The sequence below is a fragment of the Labeo rohita genome, chromosome 2 (genome assembly GCF_022985175.1).
Source record: "Labeo rohita strain BAU-BD-2019 chromosome 2, IGBB_LRoh.1.0, whole genome shotgun sequence".
NCBI lineage: Eukaryota > Metazoa > Chordata > Actinopteri > Cypriniformes > Cyprinidae > Labeo > Labeo rohita.
The window spans coordinates 521,682-535,738 of NC_066870.1; the positions used below are offsets into that span (position 1 = coordinate 521,682).

Sequence of the window (14,057 nt, forward strand, 5' to 3'; positions counted from 1 at the left end):
TAAATTCGTTAATTATCTACATGTGATATTAATAAATGGTTCAGTTGGCTAATGACGTAGACACCTCTGTAAACTGGAAATGCGGTGAAGAGCACAGCTATATAGAATATAATTCGTGATATTAACTTACATACAAAAATAAACAATATATTATGAATTCGTTAATTATCTACACGTTATATTAATCTATACCAAACATTATACATTATGTTTTCATTCATTATTTTGGGCAAAATTTCATTATTATTTCTAAGCAAGCATCCACTTCCTGCTTTCGACCTGTCATATCTTTGTGCATTAAGAACTGTGTATCGCAACGATTACTGTTTATTTGCAAATTTAAATTATTTATGGGTTTTTATTTTTATTTACGCATTTACTTGTATTTAATGTTTTTTTTTTTGTCACCATCTCAACACTTAAAGTTTTTTGAAAATGTTGTCTTAGAATTATGAATTGATAAAGTGCCATTTTATAAGAACTACATGACAGCTATTGCTCTGTTCTGATAACAAAACCTTTCACGATAAATTATGTGTACATGTAGAGATAAAATATAAAGATTACCTCATGTTAAAGAAAGTTGGAAGTCCAAAAGCGTTGGACTAAACAATATATGAAGAGGAATAAACTCAAAGAACATGAAGATAATGCAGTTTGATTATTTCATTTTATTGGTCAAACAAAACAGCAGTTTAACATCACTGTTTTATTAGCAGAGGCCCACCTGTTGTGTCTTCCGTTGTTACCACATACATTTAACATGTAATAATACACACACACACACACACACACACACACACGTTCCCTCCGGGATAAAAAACAAGACCAACACACACAAACCTTTTGGGTTAACATTGATTCTCCCTTCTACTACGTTCCACAGGCATTCTAGCACTGGCACATAAAACAGGAGTCCATATCCTCTATACTGTCATAGAATCCTCTCAAGCAGCCACGCCTCCATTACCATAAAACCCAGAGTAGGATCTGAACAACATTTTGCAATCAAACATTACAACTAATCAAATAAGACAAAACTCGTAGCTCAACTACTCACCAACGCAGCGACAAACGAGTGGAAATAAAATCCTGCTGAGGGCGTTGGCGTCATTAACCAATGATATAATTTGTGGGCGGGGCGACACATGTAGCCCAGCTCCACCCCGTTCTGCAGGCTGCAGCCAGGACAGTAGACAATTATAGATGAGCGCCACCTGCAGGACAGAACGAGACGCGCCCAGATAATGACGTCATTCACCCGCGACGTGTCTGTGAAAATGGCTTCGTTACAGAAGGGGAAGAAGGTGGTCAATCAAGAGGATTTACGGCGATTGATGAAGGAGAAGAAACAGTCGACCGATCGACAGAAACGCGTGGAGTCTCCGTACGCCAGATACAGCGGTGTGGGTCAGCTGAGCTGCGCGCTGTGTAACGCGCCGGTGAAGAGCGCGCTGCTCTGGCAAACGCATGTGCTGGGAAAACAACACAAGGATAAAGTCACCGAGCTCAAGAACAGAGACAGCACTAAAACGCCGGCAGCACCTTCATCATCCTCATCCTCAGCGCTGAAGAGGCCCGCGCCGGAGCCCGCGTCTGCATCCGGGAAACGCGCGAAGCTGCCGCTCACCGGAGGCGCAGGTGAACCGCTCACGTTCATTATGTGTGTGTAAATGCGTATGTGTAGATATAACGACCAGTACATGCAGATGTGACGGTGTCAGCACGTGTTTCATGTGTGTTCACCTGCAGAGTCCAGAACCAGCTGTGATTTGACCTCTGACCCCAGTCAGAAATCTGTCTGATCAGAAACACGGGGCTTTTTCCTTGTTTTACTTGAATATGTCTTGATAGAAGTGGCTAATCCGCACTGACACTGAAAACTCTTAATTCACTGTAAACATCATAAAGGTTCACTGACTGATGAAGTAAATTGTATTAGCAAATATCCCATCACTCACTGCTGCGACCGGATCTAAAGCGTTCCCGGAGGCCCCGACACTGCATGTTTTCCATGTCTTTTTAATCAAACACGCCTGATTCGTATCATCAGATCATTAGTAGAGACTCCAAAACTCCAAAATGAGAGAAACACAATGTGCAGTGTTGGGAAACACTGATCTAAAACACAACTCTCATCTTTCACTGCAGTGAGTAAATCTCATGTCATAATTGCAGGAACGTGATATGAAGAATATACGAAGTAACATTAATCTTTATCAGCATTATTAAAATGAACAGCAAACATAATGAGATATATATGGGTACAATGTGTGTCAAGCATAAGCTAACATGACTAAATGTGTGTCGTCATTTTCACAGTCCACGCTACACAAAAACTGCACTTTTTGACATGTATCTATTGTTGCTGGACAGGAACATCATCTCAGTGTGGATGAAAGGCCTAAACACAGGGACAGTGACATGTTTTCAGATGAATTGGTCTGACGAGTCTCGTTCTGGGTGAATGAAACGATGTGAATCCGGTGTGTTGGTTATGGAGCAGCTGAAGGCGTGCTGCTGTGTGACGTGAGATAAATGATCTCTGTGATGTGAACAGGTGCCGCAGGAGGACAGAAGGAGGAGACGGCCGCATCTTCGCATCAGTCTGTGGGTCTGGGGCTCCTCGCTGGACACTACGATGATGACGATGATGAAGACACCAGCAGTAAAGCTAAAGACGCCGTCCCCGCCGCCGGTCTCCCGGCCGATTTCTTCGACAGCGGCGTCCCCTCCGCGCCGCCCGCCGTGTCGCACTCGGGCTCCGTGTCCAAACCGGACGACGGGGAGGAGAGCGTGACGGAGAAGAAGGACAACACGGCCGAAGCCTTACCCGAGGGCTTCTTCGACGACCCCGTGCGCGACGCTAAAGTGCGTAACGTGGACACGCCGCGAGACCAGATGGACAAGGAGTGGGAGGAGTTCCAGAAGGAGATGCGGCAGGTGAACAGCGCGTCTGACGCCATCGTCGCGGAGGATGACGAGGAGGGACGTCTGGAGCGGCAGATCGACGAGATCAACGAGCAGATCGAGTGCTTCCGGCGGGTGGAGCTGTTACGCGCCAAACAGGACGTGGTGAAGAGCGCCGTGACGAGAGAGAGACGCCAGACGGTCGAAACGCGGCCGGACGGCAGCGATGATGAGGAGGATGAGGAAGAGCTGATGCATGTGCTGACGCAGGACTGGAGGGCCAAAGGAGCCCTCGCTTGACACCGATGAAGAGACGTTCAGCTCCGTTTGACCCTCAGTCTTTCTCTAGTGTTTCCATGTTTTGTTTGTTGCTGTCATTTCTGTACAGAGATTTATTAAATCAAAATGTGTTGTGAAGTTTTTATAAGCACATCCGGTTCAGTCTCAGATTCCTCGGTTGTTATTATCTATAATCGTCCTCTAATGGTCTGCAGGTACAGTAAGTGTGTCCGGTCTGACGTTCTTATTCACAGTACACTGGCAGGAATTCATGATGTTCGTGTTTATAAGAACAGGCTAATGAGTAGTTCAGAGCTGGACAAGAATAGTTTACATTTGCCTACAATATTCACAGTCAAGCAGTTTATGTTTATGGTGTTCAATGAATGATGATATAAACAATGTTAATGCATATGTCGTATATATGCAATTTTTTAAATTAAATCAACAGCCTTAATTCACATACCTTGCATTAAAAATTAGGGGGTGTACACTTTAGAACAGGATTGAGATTTCCATATTTTGTTATAGTTTTCATACAGTACTGCCCTTCAGAAGACAAATAATACACGTGCATATTTCCCAGAAAACAACTTAAAAAAACGGATCTAGACTTACACTGAGGATGTGTGTCTGGTGTGTGAGTCCTGATCAGTGCTAGGAGGGAAATGATCAAAATATTGTTTTGATTACTGTAGGAACTGCCAGCAGTTTAGTGACTGTAATGAATTACTCGGGTAACAAGAGCTCAAACAATCAAAGATTAGGTTGTAATGAGCAGAACTGAATACAAATGAATGGTCATTTAGGTTCCAGCAAGACAAGAGAAACTGAGAGACACATTACACTAGTACATACAGAGCATTAATATTCTGTTCAAAATTAATTTCAAGTTGTTGCCCCTTTGCAATGTCTACATACATGACGAGAAACAAACAAAGGCAGAAATGCAGATGGGACACACAAGATCCACACAAACAGAAAAGAAGCTTAAATAAAATGAGCTTTTATTCATGTTACATTAAAGGGAACATGCAAAACTCACATGTACAGACGTCATTTCATCTCATCACGCTTTCTTCTTCCTACTGCTTAAAATTAGTTTCTCACATAGAAATGTCCAATTCTACAATATTTACAGCTTTTATGGGGTTTCATAAAGCGACAGTAAAGTTTGTGAGACGTTATTATTTCCAAAGGGCTGCGAGTGAAGCGTCTGCGAGTCCTTCACGTCTGCAGAGCAACACAAGCTGAGAAACATTCACACTGAACCCAGAAATACAGATGGAGATATATACACACATGAACATTCATCATCTCAATCCTCGCGCTCTTCATCTACAGGTCAGAAATGCTCGAGCCGTGACCCTCAGATGTGCTGAACGTTACTTTAAATTAAAAACAAAATCTGATAAAAGACAAGCAGCCAAGTGCACTGCATTATACTAGCTTAAATATCTGATGATTATATTCACTAAAAGCAATTGTATGGATCATATTATTGCTAGATCTGACAGTAATGTAGCTTAAATTAATCTTCATTTCCCTCCGTTTATACAGACTTCAAAATCACTTCTGAGACAGAGAATTATTTAAATATATAAGAGTGAATCTCGTGGAATCAGGTCAGTTCACTGAGAATCGTGGGAGTATTTGTCAAAGAAAACGAAGCCTGTTTTTATTAAGACTGTAATGTGACATTAATTGCTGTAAAATAAGCACGCTGAGCGCCTCTAACTGGTGAATCTCATCACAGTAATATGTCAGTTTACTGTATTATTTTGAAAAACAAAGATTGATTTAAATCAGCAGTACAACAAAAACTAGCATGATTTATTCATTACAGGAATCAGATTCAAACTTAAAACTGCATTAAAACAACGTCACAATGCAAAACGTCTTACACCCGGCTTCATTGTCTTCAGGTAAAATATAATTGCTCTGATTTTGTGCTGATTTACGCCTGTTCCTGACAGGTGTGAGAGATTCACTCTTATCTGAGATGAAGGAGTCCGAAACATCAAAGCGGCGAGCGGCGGGTGAGATGGTGTGATGATCCGGCAGGTTACGGGTCACATTAAGGGTTTCAAGCTGCTTGGTCAAACTCGACTGAGCAGAACAAACACACGGACTGCGTGAGGAGCGACTCTGAGGTCAGTCAGTGCGTAAACCGCTCGCGTGAGAGAATCAGTGAATCAGTGCAGTGAACGGGACGCTCTGTTCGTCCTCACTGACGCTCCGGATCAGGACTGACCTCACCAGCCTGCAGCTCCTCCAGCGAATACAGGCCGTCCCCGTCCGCGTCGTAGGGCGCGAGGAGGCTGGAGTCTGGAGCTTCTGAACCCAACGCCTCCTTCAGCTCCTCAGAGGTCAGAGACGAGCGGCCGCGCAGGAGCTGCTCCACATCTAAACGCAAAACAGAGCAAAGCATTCAGACGTGAGGGAACGAGTCATCTCTGTGATCTAGTGGACAAATGAACGTCACATGAACAAGAACTCGACCAGGTCATGAAACGTAAACACATCATTTCCTCACGGCGTCTATAGAGGCAAACATGAGCTGGACAAACTACTTTAGATAAAAACCATACATGCGATCTAGATTCGTTTTTATATTTTGTGCATACGTCACGTTCAGGCTCACTCCTTCAGTGACACTAGAAAATAACACTTAACCAGCGATGACCATCATAACACGAGCCGGTTTACACACCGCTCTCAGACTCGACGCCGTGAATCAGCGCGGTCCTGCGGGAGGATGTCTGTTCTCGTTTGTAACGTCTGCGGGACAGAAACCTGGGGCGGCGGGACGGCGAGGAACCTGAAGATCAGATGAAACACACACAGCGCTCATGAACAGGTTTCCTGAGTCAGAGTAACCTCGCGTGAGCACAGAGCGCTGCACGTACCGGCGTCGGCGGCGTCTGCAGTGGTCTGGAGCGCCTGGAGCGGGCGGGTGGCCGTCGGCTGCTGGTGAGACAGACAGCAGTCAGTTATCTGACGGATGAATGAGGTTCTGTGAGGCGTTCGTGACGCTCCTGATCTCACCGTGTCTCCCGAGGAGCTCTGCTCCAGCGCCGACACCCATCTGCTCAGATTGGACAGCACGAATCGCACGCTCTGGATCTGCTCACTCGACCACGACTCGTGGAGCATCAGAGAACCGTTCAACTCCTTCACACCGTCCTGAAGATGCTGCAGGTCCTGTGAAGTCAAGTCACATTTATTTCTACAGCGCTTTATACAATACAGACTGTCACAGCAGCTTCACAGACATAAACAGGAAAATAACAGAATAACTGGTGGAAACTCAACTATGGAGTCCATTCAGTCTAAAGACAGAAGTGTCATTATCCAACTCATGTCAGTTCAAATCAATAACTGATGTGTTTTATCACAGAGACTTTTTTTGAACAGCCAACTTTCTTTTTTTATATATATACATATAAAAAGCAGACATTACAAAAGACAGTTTAAAAAAAAAAAAAAAAAAAGACAAACATATAAGTATAGCAATACTCCCCCACCTTCTAATACATGTGAGAAGAAAAATATATAAATAAGTAATTATATAAATAAAATTATATAAATAAGTAATAATACTAACAGTAGTAGTAGTGGTAATTGGACGAGCCCGTGGCAAGGCACTGGTCCTCTAATTGCTCCCCGGGCGCTGGAGAAATGGCTGCCCACTCCTCCGGTGTGTGTGTGTGTGTTCACTTCTCACTGCTGTGTGTGTGTGTGTGTGTGTGTGTGTGTGTGTGTGTGCACTCGTGATGGGTTAAACGCAGAGGACCAATTTCGAGTATGGGTCACCATACTTGACAATACGTTGTCACTCAATAATAATAATTATTATTAATATATTATGTAGATCCAGTATGTACACATTGCTATCATTGATAACAATAAAAAGAAAAATATATGTAAAGAAAAAGAAGAGAGAAGGAAGTTTTTTTGCCATTTGAATATCTGTAAAATTCAAAGTATAATAACTCATTTTCTATTCTTTTGTTACCATTGCTGTCACCACCACCAAAGAATGAGGAGGGAGAGAAAACGAAAAATGGAAGATAGACAGGAAAATGAGGAGAAAGAGTAAGAAGAGGACAGGTTGAGAGAAATTGAGGGAGACTGTATTATTTCAAACTGATGAGGGAAGAACACCGCCAGATAAAATGTGAACCCATTTCCTTTGAATCATAGGTCTTAGAGAAGCCCGTTCTATGGCACGAACAGCCAACTTTCTATCGGCTGATTCAGTCAAGTCAAATATGAATGAATAGCACTTTTCACATACACACTGTTTCAAGCAGCTTTACAGAAAATCATGATGTTGTTTATAATGTGTGATATCTGTATGTCCTATAGCTGGAATTAGAAACTCGCACTGATCTGAAGTGACTGACAGCTCCAGTGATTATAAAGCGAGCGCTTGTTACTCACTTTTGTATTTATCCTGTGTATTTTTGGAAAGGATAAGAAGGGCAGATGTGATATTGACTGATCAGTGTGTTTAGGTACAGCACAGTAAAGTCTGAATCTCTTGTTCTGGTGTTTTTCCTCACAACACGTCGTGTGTTAGCGAGTGGATCTCAACACATTCATGATGAATTAATTAGTGTTTACACTGAACATGTGTAACATGATCATGTGTGTTTCTTTCAGTGATGTGATCCAATCGCAAAACATACTACGCCTGATAATGCCAGTAAATTAAAAGAGCTCTGCATTAGTTTTCTGGATAATCATTACCATCGAACATATATTTGAAATTAAGTGAGTATCGTATCATGAAATCAGAGTACTGTCACCCCTCAGTGTTTCTGTATATATTCTTTCCATTTTTACTGATTTTTCCTTTGAATTTTTTAAAGCACTTGTTTTTTGGTTACATGTTAATGTTTTAGCGTATTATTTACTTCTGATTATTATTAGCATTAATAATGAACTTACCGTGACTGTACTGGGGACAAGCGGGTGGATGGACAGAATGAACTTGTTAAACGTTAAAAGGAGTGGGTTCCAGTAGTTTTTGCTGTGGAATTGTAATTGGTACCAAGAACTGTGAAATTTGACTGGTATTTTTGACTACTGTTATTGGGTGTTATGTTTAAATTGTAATCTCACCTCAAACTGAGCACTTGAAGTGTTTATTATTTTGTTTAGTTAATGTTGACGTCAGACTCATTGGAGATGTTCAGTGATGTTATATCAGTTTTCTTATTTTGAAGTCATATGTCACATCATATAATAGTTTACAGCTCTGTTTGAGCACACTGACTGCTGTTCATCAGGGTTTGCACTACAAATGTGAGGCGTCACATCAATCTCTAATGTGTTTAAAGTGTTTAGATCATGGAACACTCTAGACCCCATTTACGGCTGTATATAGTGAGAAACACAAAGTGAGAAATATAAGCATATATTTATATCACATAATCTTAAAATTGTTGTTGATAATTTATGCAGACATATGAGTTTCATACCCTTTTTTAGTCATTTAAATAGCCATGAACACTGCAATAAAACTGCTTTATAAACAAATAAAAATGTAACAGTTTAAATGAATTTTAAATACAAAAATACTGTTTTCTCTGAGCTTCATCATCAGCGTTTAATTTAGTGACGCTGAGAAAAAATCATTAAAAGAATCAGCTCAAACGATTCACTTGATTGTGAATCAGACGACACTGACGTCGTGTTTGATTCGATTCAGACTGCAAAATTACATTCAGAAATACGAGCGCTTACACTCTGGTGCTGGAGATTCATAATCACAGTAGAAGCGCTATTCGTGTGTGTGTGCGTTTGATTGAATATGTTTACCTGTTTGAGTGTCACACAGCTGCTGCCGTTCACAGGTTTCTCTCCATTCTTTCGTTCCGCATGGTCAGAAATCAAGAGAAAACCATTATAAATAAACCTCACACTGGACTCACATCAACACAATCACTCTCACTTCACATTATAAGCACATCTCACAAAATCTAAAGCTACTAACATGTTCTAAAGTGAACTATGCATTCAACAAGCGGCTCTGATTTAAACTTTGGTAGAAAAAAACATAAGCTAACATTTGAGCAGGGCTCAACGCTAAGGATTTTTCTACTGGCCCGGTTGGGTCAGCGGTTCAAATTTTTACTTGCCCAGTCAAAATTTTCGTTGGCCCTGCTACAAAAAACAAAAATAGTTGCTGTTATCATTGTTTTTGACTCAAATTATATTTTATTTTGATAAATAAGCTTAAAATTTACATACCAATTAAATTGTACAATTCTCAGTTTCAACTTGGATATCACCGCAAAACCTACTAGCCTAACAAATATAAAGTTCAAACATTATTTGTTCAAAAATTATTTATTACAAATGAAACCATGCTTTAGGGGAAAACAGCAGACCGACAGAATGAACGCAAATTCAGTGTCTGCCAGCAGGCGTCGCTTATGGAATAATGATACAGCGTTTCTATGGTTACTGCTGTAAAAAAAAAAAAAGTGCTGTGATCATGAACGCAACTTTAGATGCATTATATGTCCGGACGATCGGTGCATCTGTACACCACTGTATATAAATAGATTAATCATTGTTAAAGCTACAAAGTTACTCGTCAAAACGGGTAATTTAAAATACTTCTGTACGCTATATGTCCGTCAGAGACGCGTCTCTCTGTGATCGCTTGAAATTTTAATTGAACAAGGAACGTGCAAATGATAAACTTTCATGCTAACGCGGCAGTGGGCCGATCAGGTCTTTCATCGGGCACTGCTTATTGTTGAGCCCTGATAAATTACTGTTTAATAGAAAACAGAAACATACAGTGTCCTTCAGCTGATCTTCTCCTTTTCTTCTCTCTTCCACGACAGACTGAATCATGGTGACGTCGTGCTGGACGCTGGTGACGGTGCTGCCGATGGTGGCCACGCTCTACACACACACACACACAGACACACACACACGTCTGGTTTATTATCTTTGTGGGGACTCTCCATAGGTGCAATGGTTTTTATACTGTCCACACTGTATTTTCTATCCCCTTACCCTAACCCTACCCCTAAACCTAACCCTTACAGAAAACTTTCTGCATTTTTACTTTCTCAAAAAATCTCATTCTGTATGATTTATAAGCTTTTGTACCCATGGGGACCACAAGCCGGTCCCCACAATGTCAAAAATTTCAGGTTTTACTATCCTTGTGGGGACATTTGGTCCCCACAATGTAGCAAACACAAGTACACACACACACACACAGATCAGTGTGAGCTCACGTCTGACAGGTGCGAGTGATATGAACGAAACAAACCTTCTGCAGCTCCTCCACCGTCCTCGGCAGCGCGATCAGATCTGAAGCGGATTTGATGTTGGCCTTCAGGTGATTCACAGCAGAATCCAGAGCGCTGAGCTGAAGAGACACAAACCCAGCATTAACACCCATCACACTGATTCATGTGCTGCTCATGAACGCATCAGATCAGATCACTGAACACGTTTCAAAACTAAACAATAAGAGACAAACGCTGAGATGAAGCTGTAAGTCATCTCCTGACGTGTCGCTCACAAACACACTGTTCAGAGCTCGAGCGTTTGTGTGCGTGACGTACCTTCTGATTGATCTCGCTCAGATTGGACCAGAGTTTGGCCAGGCCTTTGTCTCCGCTCTCCATGTCGTCCAGTTTCATCTGTTTGGCCTTCAGATCCTCACTGAGCTTCAGTATCTCATGCGACGAGAGCTTCTGACTGGTCTCCACTGTCCAACATCAACCAAACCATCATCAACATGCTTTCCAGTCTAACCAGTGACAACAATTAATGCTCCGGTGTCTCTAAGGTCAACATGAAACGCTGTTCACATCAGTGCTGTGACATATTTTTCACAAAAACTTGACTATAATTCTATTGATTGGCTTATGAAGGTGTTTGATGAATAAGAGTGAATAACGGAAGAGGTGGAGATTATTATGATGAAGACTAACGTGTATTTTTTTGTAATAATGTGACTGATGACTCGTTCACCATTAGAGCAGGATCATTAGCTGGAGTAAATCAGCTTGATTTCATGTTGACTTTAGCAGCCGTCGTGTGTTCAGATGTGGACGTACTGATGTGGATCTTCTCCTTCATGGAGTCCAGGTCCTCTTTGAGGGCGATCTGCATCCATATGAGTCCGGCGCAGGCCATGACACACGCCGCCAGAACGATGAACACGCACAGCGGGTAACAGAGCGAGCAGCACTGCACCGAGCTTCTGTCCAAACACAAGACACAGACTCATCAACAACACACGGCTCCAGCGATCACCTGACGCTCTCTGAGAACTTCATTCTGATGGACTGATCGGCGCTCAGATATTTGTTAGTATTCGTCATGTGATAATGCCGAAAATCATCATCCTGTAACTGAACCCTGCACCGCTCTCATGTCAGATGTCAGACGTGTTCTCTCAGCTGCATTACATCATGTTTGAAATTTTTTGCTCCCACTGACTAGAAACTGATTGCAAGGATCTGTTTTTCTATGCAGACGTCCTGAGTTTATTACTAGTGAGTTCAGTAAGTATTTCAACTCAAATCAATATTTTGTGTCCAGTTTTTTTGTGCATGTGGCCAGTAGGTGTGCTATAATAAGTGCTTTACATCAGTCTTGATCACCCTGACCTGCTTTAGAACATCATCACGTATTTCAGGGATCAGGGGCACTTCTGTGCCAGTTTTCTCTCTACCAATATCTGATTCAATGATAGTGGAAATCATTTCTTTCTCTTCTTAAAGTTAAAAACAACAAATCCAGCACAGGCTGACTGATCCAAACAGACCGCAGCTCACTTCTCACACTTTAAAAGTATTTATAGTTGCTGAAATAATAAAACACGCCATGTAACTCACAGTGTAGATCAGTATAAAGATGAAATACACATCTCCGTCTCTATCGCCGACGTGCTGTGACTCTGCATTACCGCATTGTTTTTAATTAGTCCTTCTCTGATGAATCTATTCTATAAGACACAATAATAAAGGAACTGACACACATGAGTTTGGTCCTCTTGGTTCTTCTGATGGTTTGTATTTCCAGCTTGTGTGTTTGGCAAAACTCTGTGATGAAGGAACATATATTCACTATTAAGAGTTTTCCATCAATAAACTCCTAATTACTGTGTACTGATAGTAAGGTAGTTGTAGTAGTAGTTGTTCTGTTTCAGTACGGGGTTTGGGTTAAGGAATCTAAAATAGAATCATGCAGAATAACACATTAATCTATACTTTATAAGCACTAATAAACAGAGAATATGTGAGTAATGTGCATGTTAATGAGCAGCTGGTGAAGAGTGTTTCCTCATCTCAGTGTAACCCTGTGTTTTATGATGTTGTTTATGAGTCTGTTTGTCTTCTGTTTTCTTCATAAGAATTATCAGCATCTTTTGCACATTTAGATCAGCTTTCACACGGAGGAACCCAAACACAACAATTACAAACACTGCAAACATTCACCGGTGATCAAGGAGGAAATGAAGAACCAGGAGAACGGAAACTTCACCGGGATCACGTGTGTCGGTTCACATATCAATAACGTCAGTGTGTGTCTTGTGAAAGAGCCTCCTCAGAGCAGATGAAGTTTATTCTTCATGCATCTGCAGATTCTGTGAACACTGGACCATCTCTGTAATCCACTCATCACTCTTAACTAACTAGCTGGTTCAGATTATGCACGAATCATCCCGTCTCTTCTCCTAACGTTACTGAAACTGTAAACACCTCTCTGGTGTGTCGTGTGTGAGCTGTAGGTGTCTGTTTACACACTCACTTCCCGAACAGGCCGCTCCTGCCGCCGCCGCCGAACTCCTGCTCCTCCGAACTGGACTCGGATCCGGTCTCGGGCGGTTCGGTCCGCAGCAGTCGGTGTCCGCAGCTCTGCTTGCTCTTCTTGCGGCTGCTGTCGCTCAGGCCGATGAGGGCGTTCAGCTCCTTCCTCTTCTTCATCTTCTTCTGAGGGCTCATCGCCGTGCGCGCGGATCCGGTGTCACTGCGGTGTTTACCGTCACACGAACCGCTTCAGCGTCCGTTCGCCATCGGAGCAGCACAGAAACGGCTGAAGTTTTTCCCGCTTATTCACTAACGCGTCGCTGTTTGACTCTTCAGGAGAAGCCGTGTTTAATCCAGCATTAGCATTAGCATTAGCATTAGCTTTAACGCAGTGTGAAACCGGCGATCAAAGTGACTTTACAGCTCCGCGTCAACACGGTTTCCGTCATATTAAACCCCGTTATTCACCAAACTGCTACACGTTTCCTAAATAATAATGTTACAGTACGACGGATCGCCGAATATCGTTATAACGTTTATAATTGTGCGCGGATCCCGCTACGGAAGTCATTCACTGGTTTCACTAAACTCTTCCTGTCGCGTCGGAATCTGATGTTACATGACACATATTTACATTACACATACATTATCGTTAGACAATCAGATCTGTCTTGTTCAGCATGAACATAATCCTCCATCCGATCCTGACAGGAAGCGCTCCTGATTGGAGGAACACAGGAGGGCGTGTCGTTGCGCGGATGACGTCATCAGACAGCGGCGCTCTTTCCCGAACCATTCATCACAGCAGCCATTGTATGTACTGTGAGGTGCGCGCACCCGTGTGTCTGTGATGGTGGATGGGTGTCAGGAGGGAGTGCTCATGATTCAGCATCACTCGCTGTGATTTTTGCAGAGTTTTGTGCTTTCCTGCACTGCTTTCGTAGTGTTCTTTCATATGTTTTGTCACTGAGGTGGGCTATTTGGTAAAATATAACTCACTCAGATGAGGTGTCTGATGGCCTGCAATGTAAAGTCTGTTTCAAGCCAGTTCCTGCCTCTCAGAATGACGAC

General features: G+C 42.4%; 2 protein-coding genes across 3 annotated transcripts; one reads left to right on the forward strand and one right to left on the reverse strand.

Moving 5' to 3' along the window:
• Positions 1-799: 799 nt before the first annotated feature.
• Positions 800-3,601, forward strand: znf830 (zinc finger protein 830). Its single transcript, XM_051124512.1, has 2 exons — positions 800-1,641; positions 2,561-3,601. Exons 1-2 carry the CDS (start codon positions 1,248-1,250, stop codon positions 3,208-3,210), a joined length of 1,044 nt encoding a protein of 347 aa, XP_050980469.1. The 5' UTR covers positions 800-1,247; the 3' UTR covers positions 3,211-3,601.
• A 578-nt stretch (positions 3,602-4,179) lies between these two features.
• Positions 4,180-13,718, reverse strand: efcab14 (EF-hand calcium binding domain 14). 2 transcript variants are annotated; one of them, XM_051124500.1, is made up of 10 exons: positions 12,988-13,718; positions 11,289-11,434; positions 10,791-10,936; positions 10,493-10,591; positions 10,009-10,116; positions 9,019-9,066; positions 6,238-6,393; positions 6,099-6,156; positions 5,903-6,010; positions 4,180-5,595 (listed from the first exon to the last, which is right to left on the reverse strand). In XM_051124500.1, exons 1-10 carry the CDS (start codon positions 13,179-13,181, stop codon positions 5,417-5,419), a joined length of 1,242 nt encoding a protein of 413 aa, XP_050980457.1. In that variant the 5' UTR covers positions 13,182-13,718; the 3' UTR covers positions 4,180-5,416. The 2 variants fall into 2 exon arrangements, with proteins under 2 accessions (XP_050980457.1, XP_050980449.1); XM_051124492.1 differs by having other exon boundaries at positions 6,099-6,159.
• Between the last annotated feature and the right edge of the window lie 339 nt (positions 13,719-14,057).

Bases quoted from the DNA above. Each gene is read 5' to 3' on its own strand.
- efcab14 (XM_051124492.1), bottom strand. From the start codon at position 13,181: ATGAGCCCTCAGAAGAAGATGAAGAAGAGGAAGGAGCTGAACGCCCTC. The intron at 10,117-10,492 runs GTTTGTTTCGTT...GTGTGTGTGTAG, and splicing joins CGGTGGAGGAGCTGCAGAAG to AGCGTGGCCACCATCGGCAG. The intron at 5,596-5,902 runs GTGTGTAAACCG...TTTTGCGTTTAG, and splicing joins CGGCGTCGAGTCTGAGAGCG to ATGTGGAGCAGCTCCTGCGC.
- znf830 (XM_051124512.1), top strand. From the start codon at position 1,248: ATGACGTCATTCACCCGCGACGTGTCTGTGAAAATGGCTTCGTTACAG. The intron at 1,642-2,560 runs GTGAACCGCTCA...TGATGTGAACAG, and splicing joins GCCGCTCACCGGAGGCGCAG to GTGCCGCAGGAGGACAGAAG.